Source organism: Cololabis saira, chromosome 8, assembly GCF_033807715.1.
Source record: "Cololabis saira isolate AMF1-May2022 chromosome 8, fColSai1.1, whole genome shotgun sequence".
Lineage (NCBI taxonomy): Eukaryota > Metazoa > Chordata > Actinopteri > Beloniformes > Belonidae > Cololabis > Cololabis saira.
In genome coordinates this window covers 21210640-21223648 of record NC_084594.1, presented here as the reverse complement: position 1 = coordinate 21223648, position 13009 = coordinate 21210640, and the positions used below count along the sequence as shown (strand labels likewise).

At 39.5% G+C, this 13009-nt stretch overlaps 1 protein-coding gene across 9 annotated transcripts in view; it reads left to right on the top strand.

Annotated features, from left to right (window-relative positions):
* cacna1da (calcium channel, voltage-dependent, L type, alpha 1D subunit, a) overlaps window positions 1-13009 on the top strand; it is an 81749-nt gene that overhangs the window by 28762 nt on the left and 39978 nt on the right. For all 9 annotated transcript variants that reach the window (XM_061727156.1, XM_061727155.1, XM_061727163.1 and 6 more), the window contains exons 5-9: window positions 742-914; window positions 1865-2017; window positions 3370-3566; window positions 8982-9085; window positions 10473-10642. In XM_061727156.1, coding sequence (XP_061583140.1) covers window positions 742-914; window positions 1865-2017; window positions 3370-3566; window positions 8982-9085; window positions 10473-10642 — 797 coding nt within the window. The remainder of the gene's footprint in view (window positions 1-741; window positions 915-1864; window positions 2018-3369; window positions 3567-8981; window positions 9086-10472; window positions 10643-13009) is intronic.

The window sequence follows — 13009 nt, the reverse complement described above, 5'->3', positions numbered from 1 at the left end:
AAAGTCTGCTTGCAATGAAGTATCCTCTTTCATTGGGAGAGATATAGCCTATTCAGTTCTTGATTCCTCTGTTTGTGGTGTTGGCGGTGCATCTCTCTCCTGCGTTGGTTCTGTTTAAATGTGTGTGTGTGTATACACAACAGATATTGAGCTGTAGGCAATGAGATGCTCTGATGTTATGTTGCACTTTCAGCATTGCCTCCAGCTTTTTAACCAGAGATATTTATCTACAATATTACTAGTGCTTCCCGACTAATGTTAATACCATCAAATCTAATTACACTGGGTTGTATCAAATACTTCTTCTGAATGGTGCACTTTTTATTACATGCCGCAGTGCTTAATTTAGAAATAAGCCCTGTTAATGAAACTAGTTTAATAGAACACGTTTGTAGATTGTTAAAAAAAGGAAAATCTCTCACTGATTATGAAAGTTGGGAAACATTTCAAAATAAAAGGACATTGAATTTTTGCTTTTATGTAACACTAGACTTCCAGATTTTTGTTTTTTTTGTTTTCAATTTTGTACATTCTGGAAAATTCCCAACATGTTGCAGTCTTGAATGTAGTCTGAAAAAAAATCATTATACAACAATTTTAGGCTGCTGTAACATGAGAAGGACGAGGAGGGAGTGTTCACATTTGAAGCTGTAGAAGACAGAATTTTTTGCTGGAATCTATCTGCATTTAAAAATAAATGTATATATATATATATTTTTTTGCCCGTTTGTTTTGTAACAGACTCTTTAGTGTTGTCTTGGAGCTTTTGACCAAAGACGAGAAAGCAGAGCTCGAGGGAGCGGAGCTCCATGCGTCGATGCACGGACACGGAGGAAAGTCAGGTGGATTCGACGTTAAAGCCCTTCGAGCCTTCCGTGTGCTGCGACCCCTGCGGCTGGTCTCAGGAGTACCCAGTAAGTAGTGGGAAAGTGTCATGTTGATTTCTATTGCTCCTGGCTTGCTTGTGTTCTTTCCTGATGAATCCTTTGTTCTGTGTTTTGTTGTTTTACTCTTTTGCGTTTGTGTGTGCTTGTTCTTTCCCTCCCTGTCTGCTTCTTCCTCTCGTTGCTCTGATTGTTTAGACCTCAATATCATCAGCTCCTGTGTGTTTACATGTTTCCCCTTGCCATTTTGTTTGTTGCACTTCCCTTGTGCATCCCTGTGGTGCTCACCTTTACTTCAAGCTTTTATGTTCTTTTATATCTTACTGCAGCAGCACATTTTGTGAAGAAATAAATACATAAATAAAGGACTTTATTATTATTGCTGCCTCCTGAGCTCTCTGATATTGGATTCTCTACTCCTACTGTACATCCTGAGCTTCACAAAGAGGCACCACATACTTAGTGCGTTCATTGTGAAATGATCTTAGTTCCTTTTCCCAGAGTAGTTTGTTGGTAAGTTTTAAACACATCCATTCATCAGCTACATTCACCAGCTATATCATCACCTTGGATGTAATAACAACAAATTTTAACTAAAACATATATACTGTACTTGAAAGATGGATGTTGTTTTAGATGTATGTAGAGTTCCTTCACTTAAAATGATTTCACACTCATACAAAACGTAGGTGTTTTGGTCTTTAGCTATTTATAGAAATCCATAATACAGTACATGCTCTATGTTCACAAACATAACGTAAACAACTAGGATTTTCGCATCGCATCGCATTCGCATCTTTTTCCATGCCGCTGTACAGGTTTGAACACTTTACTATCTGGCATTATTGTGTTTTGTTATTTTTTCATTAGGAACAGGGAAATAGACAGGTAAAGCTAATGAACTGTGATGGTATTTTGCTGCTAATCCATGTGTAGCCAGGTTTCAATGCTGTGATGCACTCATTTTCATCTCTGCTTAGGTTTACAGGTGGTGTTGAACTCCATCATTAAAGCCATGGTCCCTCTGCTGCACATAGCCCTCCTGGTCTTGTTTGTCATCATTATCTATGCTATCATTGGCCTGGAGCTTTTCATCGGTAAAATGCATGCAACCTGCTTTATATCTGGCCAAGGTAAGTCCTTTGGTTGTCTCTTACACCTGAAAGCACATTCTGTTTATGACTACTTTTTGTTTTGCTTTAGTGTTCAGTCACCTTAAACCTTTTACAACTAATGTATGAAGTACAATCAAGTAAAAAAAAAAAAGGTACTTCCTCTTTCACTTTTACAATTAAACTTGTAAAAAGTCAGTACACCTTTATTGGTTCTATACTTCAAACAGCCTGGTGCTGCTCATTAAATGCACTTGATCATCAGCGAGTGTGAGCGCTCATATACATGGAGAGGTTCCGGCAGACTTTTCATTTGCATAATTTAGAATTTTGATGCAGCTGCAGCTCAGGATGCTGATCAGTCATCTGCTAATTGATCCCGGGCCTCTCAGTCCACATACCAAAGTGTCCTTGGGTAAGATGCTGAACCCCATATTGCTGTTGGGTTCTGTCATAGACACACTTCCAGAAAAAAGAAATCTGGATAGTCTAAAGAAAGAAACACATGTAGGTGAATATGGCATGCAATGTAAAACTACTATGAGTGGTCAAGAGCAGAATAACGCTTAACCCTTCACATTAAAAACATTAACCTGACAGAAGATGTTTCCCCACAATCCCACCGGGGAACAAAATAAAAGAAATTTACACACAGCGTATTACTAACAGTCTGAAACCTCATCTTCATGCAGGGTTTCCGCCGGGTTTTAAAAAGTATTAAAAAGTGATAAATGAAAATTGCCAAATTTAAGGCCATTAAAAGTGTTAAATTCACTGTCAGAGGTATTTTTTTTTTTAAATTGGTATTATTTTTTTACCTTTTACATTTTAAGCAGTCTATTTTATTGTCATTCACAAAGTGAAATAAATGTGAAACATCTGGTCAACATCAATGAGTCTATAAGTCTGTTATGTATAGTGTTCTATAGTTCAAAATCTGTATTAATGTTAAAAGGTCTGTGATTAACACTTAATGTTGTGACAGTTTTTTTTTTAAATCTGAAGGTAGTGAAAAAGGTATTAAATTGGTATTAAATTTAACATAAGGATTGCTGTATAAACCCTGGCATGCTAAACAGTAAACAGGTAATGTAGCAAATTGATTAACTACAAGGGTTTACATTGTGCTTTGGTAACTCCACACCAGCAAAATGACAAGGTGGTGCAAACATGCAAAAGCTTCCTCAAAGTCAGCTTGGAGGTTAAAATGTCAAGTTGTTTCTAATGTGTTCCTCACTTTTGTGATGTGAAGTGATGGCTGTGGTCAGCGTTTATGCTATCAACTTCAGTCCTGAAAACTAGCTCGCTGGATGAAAGTAGAGTAACATGTAATAAGAAAGAACAGTCTGATGACTTACAGTCTCTTCCTGTAGACGCGATTTCAGAAGAGGAACCAGCTCCATGTGCTATCTCAGGGCACGGGCGCCAATGCTCCATAAACGGCACAGAGTGCAGGGAGGGCTGGCAGGGTCCCAACGGTGGCATCACCAACTTTGACAACTTTCTGTTTGCCATGCTGACAGTGTTTCAGTGTATCACCATGGAGGGCTGGACAGACGTGCTATACTGGGTGAGTCTCGCCTTTTCTCGCTCTTCCCATCCAGCACAATAACCATTGACTGACACGTGCCTTAAGCTTTACTGTGTCCTCCGTTTTGGCACCTAACAGTAATGTGGCTGACAATGTGTTGATGAAGCCGCTGATAATTTCCCGAGGCTGCTCATATCACTCAGATATGATTGATTGGCTGAATGACGAAACACATTCATCAGCTCTTTTGACAAAATGTTCCTGTTCTGTCACAAACAGTGTTCTTACGAGATCTATGTTTTTCTTAAAAGGAACAATGGCTCATATCATTTTGAAGCATTTTAGATGAACACTGGCTACATGATCAGGACATTTCAGAGATTCAGGATGTCACAGTGCACATAACGGGTAGCAGTCATGTCATGGACATTGCGGCCGAGGTCTCTAGGAGCTACATTGAGATAAATATGACTCATGTTTGGGTAAAATTCAAGTGCGGTGACATTTGTAAACATAAAACGGAAGATGATGCATAGGCTATAAAGAAAAGAGCATCATGCCAGTTCGTGCAAAGACTCACGGGACTGTTAAATTGTAGTCCAAAGGGTTAACTTGTGGTGGAACTGGGGTTCAGTTGTGTTGTATTCCCGTTATGGTTTTCAAGGTTTGAAAAGCTTAGAATGATGTAGAGGTCGTGTTAGGGAAGAAGGGTGTCTCCAGGAACATTTTGTTCCTATAATGATAGTTTGACCTTCATCAGTAAGACATTTCACTTTCGTACTTTGCTTACATTTGCTATTAGTGTGTTTTGCGTGTATGAAAACATCTTATATGCCAACCGCTGGCAATTTGTGACAGAACATAGCAGAGGATTAGGTTACAGATAGCTATTACAATAAGCAACAGCGCTGATTTCTTCAAATAATAGACTGATGGCCATCTCTGTAGTTTAAAATATGTGTTAAGCTTTGATGATTTGAAATAGTTGTTGGGGGGCATTAAAATAAGTATTTAATTTTCACGTTGATGTGTATAACACTGTATTTAAACCTTTTATGAATGAAAAAACAATGGGTGCAGCTTGCAAAATTGGCCCATTTTAAAGGAACCCAGAACAAAAGCACCCCAGCTTTTTACATTACTGTAACTTTGTTAAGTAAAGGTGAGCTTGATTGGATGTTTAGTGGAGTACTGCTGTCTAAAAACGGGCAGAGGAATCAGTTCCACCTAGATTTTACCCTGTGCACCTTACATTACAGTAGGCATTGGAAGCTCAGGCTATTCTGAATAAAAAGGGCAAAAAGACTTATAGTATATATTTTTACTCATTTACAGCTAAAATAACAAAACAAATCCAGGCCTATGGGTGTTATTACTTGGCTATGAAACAGATAATGGGCTTATGAGTCAAAGTTCCTTTTAAGAGACTTCACTTATTTTCTTTTTACGTTTTCTTACTATAGTGGACAGAACATGTATGTTAACGCATTGGAATTTTCTGGTTTTCTTCATTAATTTGTCATAAAATGTGATCAACTCCTCATCCAAGTCATAAAGAAAGACAAACATATTACACTAAAGCTGAAAATACACAAAGAATTACAATTTATTTATTGAACATACCCACTAAAAATGCACAGTGATAGAGAAAAGCACAAGTGAACCGAGACTCATTACTTCAACAAAAGCTAATTGGAGTCATTAGTTTGCGAACCTTGAATCAGGTGACTGAAACACGCGACTTTAATTCATAAAAGACACTCAAACATTTTAGGTTTGCTGTTCATAAGAAGAACCTAGCTATGTGAGCTTTACCATAACCCTCACAAAACAAATACGGTTAATAGAAATTAGCCTGACTGGTCAAATGCTTTGAAATAATCTTGTCTCCATCTAAGCCTATCCTCTGTGTCTTCTTCTCTTACACAAATCAACCTCATGTCCTCCTTCATTGCATCCATATATCTTCTCTTTGGTCATAGGCCTCCTGCCTGGCAGTTCCCATCTCACTCACTATCCCTCCTTTGTACATTTCCAAACCATCCCCAATTTGAACTCTCTGACTTTATCTTTAAAAAAATTAACATGTGCCGTTCCTCTGATGTTCTCATTCCTGGTTCTATTCATCCTCATCACTCCCAAAGAGAACCTCAACATTTTCACTTCTGCAACCTCTAGTTCTGCATCCTGTCCCTTAACTAGTCTCACCATTGTCTTGTTGACCTTTCCTTCCGTCTTGCTGATACTCTTTTGTCACACTCCTGACAATTTTCTGCACCCGTTTCCAACCAGCTTCAACATGTTTCTTCACCTCTTTTTCCACACACTACGTTGCTCTGGACTGATCCTAGGTACTTAAAATCCTCCACCTTCTATAGCTCCCTATAACCTCACTGTTCCACTTGTGTCCCTCTCATTCACGCACGCACTCTGTCTTGCTGCAGCTAACCTTCATCCCTCTTCTTTCCAGTGCATACCTCCACCTCTCTCAATGTTGCTTCACCTGTTCCCTGCTCTCACTACAGATTACAATGTCATCTGCAAACACCATAGTCCATGGAGATTCCTGTCTGACTTCATCTGTCAGGCTGTCCATCAACATAGCAAACAAGAAGGGGTTCATGGCCAATCCTTGGTGCAGTCCCACCGTAGCCTTGAACTCCTCTGTCACACCTATGACACACCTCAACACCATCTTGCAGCTCCCATACATGTCCATGAATGAGTACATCAGAGGGACGGCACATGTTAAATGTTTTAAAGATAAAGTCAGAGAGGCCAGATTGGAGATGGTTTGGACATGTACAAGGAAGGGATAGTGAGTTTATTGGGAAAAGGATGCTATGGTTTTTTTGCAAAGTCTACCACCATTTGTCCATCTGCATTCCTGTTCTGGATACCAACCTGCCCATCACTTCCTCATCCACTTTGTTGCCTGCACCGACACGTCCAATGAAGTCTGCTCCAATCACCACTCTCTCACCTCTGGGGATAATCTGCATCACTTCATTTAACTCACTCCAGAATTTCTCCTTTTCTTCTAACTCACATCCTACCTGTGGGGCATAACCACTGACAACATTGAACAACAACAATTTCCAGATTTACACTCATCAGTATATTTGACACTCTTTTCAACCCCAGAACATTCCTAACATACTCCTCCTTGAAGATAGGTACCAAGATAGACCAGTTTAAACATGCTCCTAAGCTCCTTGCCCTGCTACCTTTCTGCCCGCTCTCCTGGACACACAAGTACGTACATCCATCTTCCTCCTCTGCCTCATGTCAACCAACTCTCTAGCTTTCCTGTCCTCGTCCCTACATTCAAAGTGCCCACTCTCAGTCTTGGACTCTTGACACTCCTCTCCTCTCTCTGCCTATGGACACGCCTTCCTCCTCTGCTCCTTCTTCGACCCACAGTAACCCAATTTCCATTGGCGCCCTGCAGGTTAACAGCACTGGTGGCGATCGTTATTAACCCGGGCCTCAACCGACCCAGTATGGAAAAATCTGATTTGTGACTTGCGTCATTGTTTATTCAGCATAGGTTTTATGTCAGATGCCCTCTGCATTTATCCGGGCTTGGGACCGGCACAAGAAAGACACTGGCTTGTGCCAGATTTTTGCATCAGACATCCTACAAATGTGTCTGAGCTGAGGCAGCTCTGAAGAGCTTCAATCAGGACCGATTCAAAATTACTCACAGTCCGCGCTTAAAGTCATTGTGGCTAAAATGAGGTTCAAGCACATGTTAATGCCAAGGGTTCACTTACTCTTACCACTGATATTTAAGGGGTACGTACCATAAAACCCAAGAACTAATAAGTCTTTGTTGTTATCTCAATACACTTTGTGTTTGTCTCTTACGGTGGCTTTGATGAAGATCAGGGGTCCGTTTCACAAAGCAGGTTCAACAAACTCTGAGTCTAATCCTGAACTCTTAGTTGATCTACTCTGAGATCAGAAACTCTGAGTTTTCGGTTCCAGAACAGCGGATTTGAGGTAATTTACTCAACTCTAAGTAGTTTCACCTGGAGTTAAGGTCGTGCGTGAGGGAAATAAAAAGCCATCATCAGTAGAGCGCTGATACAAGGATTCACCATGGCAACCGGCGACAACAAAAGAGCGACATACTTTTTCTTTTTTTTATTTCAAACTTTATTTATCATTTCAATTTACAAAATCCCTTTGAGGAAACGTTAGTTTGCATCTGAAGATCCACATACTTCACGCCGTGTCCTTTTTCCTTTTTAGAGATTTTAATGCGCGCATACGGCGAATTTGAACATGTTTTTCGAAAAAAGAGTAACACCGCATATAATATAAAATTAATTTAACAGATCTCTACATCATTCACCTGCAATCCTGTGGAACTCCTTGATGGCTTGGACAGGTTTATGTAGGCTTGCCACCCGTCCCTTGAAATACGGAATTGTTCCGTAATTGGGAATTAAAAGTTGCGTTCCATATTGAACCAATACAGACACATATTATGCTCTTATTTATTTATGTAATAATATACAGGTGGAGGTCGGAAAATGTGAATATATTGCAAAACTTCATTCGTAGTAAATTCAACTTAAGGTGAAACAAATATTATTTCCCACTACATGCAAAGTGAGATATTTCAAGCCTTTATTTGTTATAATTTTGATGATTATGGCTCACAGTTTATGAAAACCCCAAATAAAAAATCTAAAAAAATTAGAATATATTATGAAATCATTAAACAATTCAATCATCAAAATTATAACAAATATAGGATTAACATATATTGCTTTGCCTGTAATGAGACTATGTACTGTAATGTACATGTATTATGCGGTCTGATAACCATCTCCCGACGAATATTTAATTCTCTGCGCATTAATTCTGCACCTTCATCAATTGTGTCTTCATCAAAAAGACATGTCATGTTCTTGACAATGGACTTCTACTGACTCTGTTTTTAATGACAGACGGCAGAACTTCGCCAAAACTCGCCTGCTGACTGAATGAATGAGGAAATTAAATGTGCGTGTGTCTCTGAAAGAGGGCGGAGATGCAGAGAAACTCCAGGTTTCACGATATAAACCTGGTCCCGACCAGGTTAGGTTCAGAGCGTCTGTTACTACGGTAACTGACCGAGAGCTTAAGTTACCTCTCTTTGTGAAACAGGCTAGAGTTACTCCTCTTTCTCTGGTTTGAGTTACCTCCCTTTGTGAAACGGAAAACTCAGAGTTTCCCTCATTTCAGGGTTAACAGACTCAGAGTTTTCACTAAACCTGCTTTGTGAAACGGGCCCCAGATTACATTTGATCACATGTTGAAAAGTATTTCAGAAAACCAGTTCATTCCAAGGGCTCAAAGTTCATTCTTGCCACTGTATACCTACATTACAACTTTTTTCACTCTATTTTTCCTCCTTTTTTCCTCTTTTTCTTCCTCTGCGGTGACTGCTTGCTCCTCCAGATGAATGATGCAATGGGCCTTGAGCTTCCGTGGGTGTACTTTGTCAGTCTTGTGATCTTCGGCTCCTTTTTCGTTCTCAATCTGGTTCTGGGTGTGTTGAGCGGGTAAGAACCTTCTTCTCCTTGAAGACAGAGACTTCCTGCGTAGTTACAGGTTTGGAGGGTCTCTGTTTTCTTTTTACGTGTTTGTAACTTTTAACCAGTCACCTTTGGCTCCTGTAGGTCAACGATGCCATCGGATGGGAAACCCCGTGGATATATTTTGTCAGCCTGATTATACTGGGCTCCTTTTTCGTGTTAAACCTTGTGTTAGGTGTGCTCAGTGGGTAAGAAACAGCTTGTGCAGTGGTTTTGGTCTGCAGTGTGAAAAGCATGCATCTGGGTTTAGGAAATACAGGAAGCTAATAAATGAATGTGTGCTTTGCTGCAGACTCTTACGGTGTGAGCTACACAAATACACAGATCCTGACAATAATATCTGAAATAATAAACCTGGAACCGTCCAGGATTGATTTAACCGTCAGAACCACTTTTTTCTCAGGTGGTTATAATATTCTTTGACCTCTGTTGATTGTTAACTATTACATCCTTTCCACGGCAACTGCATAAAGAGCGTTTCCTCCCCCAGCCCCATCACCAATCCTCCTGAGAAAAAAATTAATCTTATTCCTTGCCCTTCACTCCCTCTGAGTTCCTAAGCTCTCAAAAAAACAAACACTTTCCATCCCAGCTCTATGGAGTGGGGGTGGGGTAATACAGTAAAACAATCTATGGAATAGTTGACCAGCAAGAAAGCAAAAAGCCAATAAGGTTTGTGGCACTTTTATCTGCCCTGCAGTATGTCGACATTACCGGTCTTCATCAATTATCAGATTTCTGTTTTCTCCAACCAACTTTGCAGACTTACTTTTTTGTCATAGATATACGTACTGTATATGTTTCCCTGCATTAAATCAACAGAAAGTGGTACACTTTCTTTGTCCCCCAGTGATAACGATAACCCATATTATAGTTTCCACACTCCAGGTCTTATATAACCTGTGCATTGAGTTTCTGTGCAAATGTTGCATGGGTCCATGAAACCATCTGTCCACCTAAATTCCCCTTTTCTGTATGATTAAGATGCCTGCCTGAGGGGCTTGCAACTGTACAGTTGGGCTCTATTTATATATGACTGTGCTGTCTTTCAAAGGTGTACATCTCCCTCCAGTGGTGAGAGTTCAGAAAAACATAGGTGGAGCTAAAATAGCATCCATATTGAATGGAAAAAACAGACTGGCAGTCATACTGTGGATATTTCATTCAGTAACAAAATGTACTATTTTTAGAGATGATTTAGGGCAGGATGACAGTTTTATTTTTATTGCCTGAACAATATGCTTCTTGTTTGCTGTGAATGTTTCTGTACGTGTTTCCATCCATTTGTGTTTTCATGTGACAGATTTATGTATTTGTGTTTGTTTGTTTTAACATTTGCTTCTTTAAATCCCAGAGAGTTCTCCAAGGAGAGAGAGAAGGCCAAGGCTCGCGGAGACTTCCAGAAGCTGCGGGAGAAGCAGCAGCTGGAAGAAGACCTGAAGGGCTACCTGGACTGGATAACTCAGGCTGAAGACATCGACCCTGACAATGAGGATGAGGCTGACGAGGAGACCAAGCGCAACCGTAAGCACCTTCCTCCACTTTTGTACGGTCAACAGTAAGCTTGTTCTGCCATCACAAAAGCCCTGGTTCCACTGAGCCGATCGGTCTGGGCCGGTATGGTCGGATATGCTATTTTGTGTGTATCCATTATAAAAGGGTCCCATACAACCGAACCGAACTCCACCATTTCTGGGCCCCCTTCAGTTGAAGGTCCATAGGAAAATGGTACAGATAGGGCATAGTTACGGGTAGGGCTGGGCGATATGGACCAAAAGTCATATCTCGATATTTTCTAGCTAAATGGCGATACTCGATATATATCTCAATATTTTTTCTGTGCCTTAATTGGGGTTTCCCCCAAAAGCATTATAGCATAGCATCTCTGTTAGCTTCATTTTTTTCAGAAGCAAACTCTTAAAAAAAACAGTCAGTTTTAATACAAAGCCTCGTGCCAAATGTCACACAGGTTCCTTTATTAACAGAGGTCTGCACAATATCAAAATGTATAAAACAAATGAATTAAAAATAAACTGCCTGCATATATAGAATAAAAATGCTTCTTGAATAAAATAAAACAAATATCCCTTTCCTGCATAACAATTAAATTAAAATACACTGTGCAATTGATACAATGTAGACAGTAACAGGCAGACTTTTCCACTGAGGTTGACAGTTGTGCAAATAACAAAACATTTGTGCAAATCTCAAATAAAACATTCAAGTCAATTTGTCACAAAATAAGCTATATCAAAATCATTAAAAAAAAAAGTAAAAAAAATAAATATATATATATATTTTTTTTAAATCGATATAAACGATATTGTCTCGTATCATATCGTGTTTGAAAATATATCGATATATATTAAAATCTCGATATATCGCCCAGCCCTAGTTACGGGTGTCACACGATACAGTTCATTGATTAGCAAATAGAAAAACTCAACTGCCAACGACAAAAGCAAACGCGAAAACACCAAGTTACCGTTCAGTCGACGCCAGAAGTTTCCTTCTCTTTTCAGCTGTGTTTCTTCTTCCTGCAACCTTCTCTCATGCAGTGCGGCTTGAATTGTTCATAAAAAGAACCAAAAGCCAAGCAGAACAAAAACCACCTGCTGCATGACATCGTTCTTTGTTGCATCGTTGCATTAGTATGATGCCATGCTAAGCATTAGACTAGGCATAGACATGTAGTGGGAACGCTCACCTGAATTGGCTGGACCAATCTAACCCTTCCGAACCGTACCGGCCCGGACCGAAGCTCTCAGTGGAAACGAGGCTAAAGAGTCCCATAACACCTAAAAGTGATGAACACTTTTCTTGCAGCATCAAATGGAAAATTCCCGAGTGGTTTCGGGTAGCCGTAGATGGCACGTCTCAAAGAGCGCTCTCCACGCAAACGAATACTGAACATGCTTGTTTCACTGGAGACACTCTCTGACAACTTCTCATTACTGGTTATGTCGCACACATTATTATTATTATTGGATTGCTTGTGTATATTTCAAGTGATTCTTTTTTGGAATCAGTGGCTTATAAATAGCAACGACTAACAAAAAAGTTACACATATCTGCAATAATATTGGATTCATGTGATCAAGATGTTGAAATCCACCATAAAAAATGACATTAGTCAGGTTCAAAACTTTCAAGTCACATAGTGTTAGAAAACTAATGTCTCCTAGTCTGAAAGTGTTTCCAGAAGCCATCAGTTGTTTGTATTTTTGTGTTGTGATGTAACCCAGTTGTCAGTTGTGTGTGCTTCACATATTGCCTAATATTTGGACTGAATTTGTTTGAATCATGTTCATTTCCACACATCAATGTCCTCTTGGTTTCCATTTAAACTTAAGCCACCGTGAGTTTTCTTCTTTTTATTTTCTTTTAAAAGTAATGACAGTGGTTTCACACTAGCATATAATTCAGGAGAATTATTTATGCCCCAGCTTTGGTTAAAACACAACCTCTATTCCTGCACCAATCTGAGCTATTTGGGTGTGCAGTGCTCTATTTTTCTTTTTGCCCCAGATAACTGGACAATTATGTTCACATATCCAGCATAGATGCACAAGGCCTTCACTGCGTAAAAACAGACTATAAGCTAAAGGAAATCCTGTAAAACACTCACAGCTTTAAGACCAATAATTTGTTAGCTACCTTTGACAAACATACAGGAAGAAATCTGAATTTGATTAGAACCAGCAGACGTAAAACACAGTTTGAGGAGATTTCTGAGTAAGCTTGGCTCTGCTTATGTTTTCAGTGTAAGTGCTAAATGAAATGGAGCTGGGAACAAGTTAATTTAGATACTGTAAGTAAAAACTGGTAGCATGTTTTGAATATGATGGTAAGAAGCATAACATACGAATGGTGTTTGAAGCCGAATATACA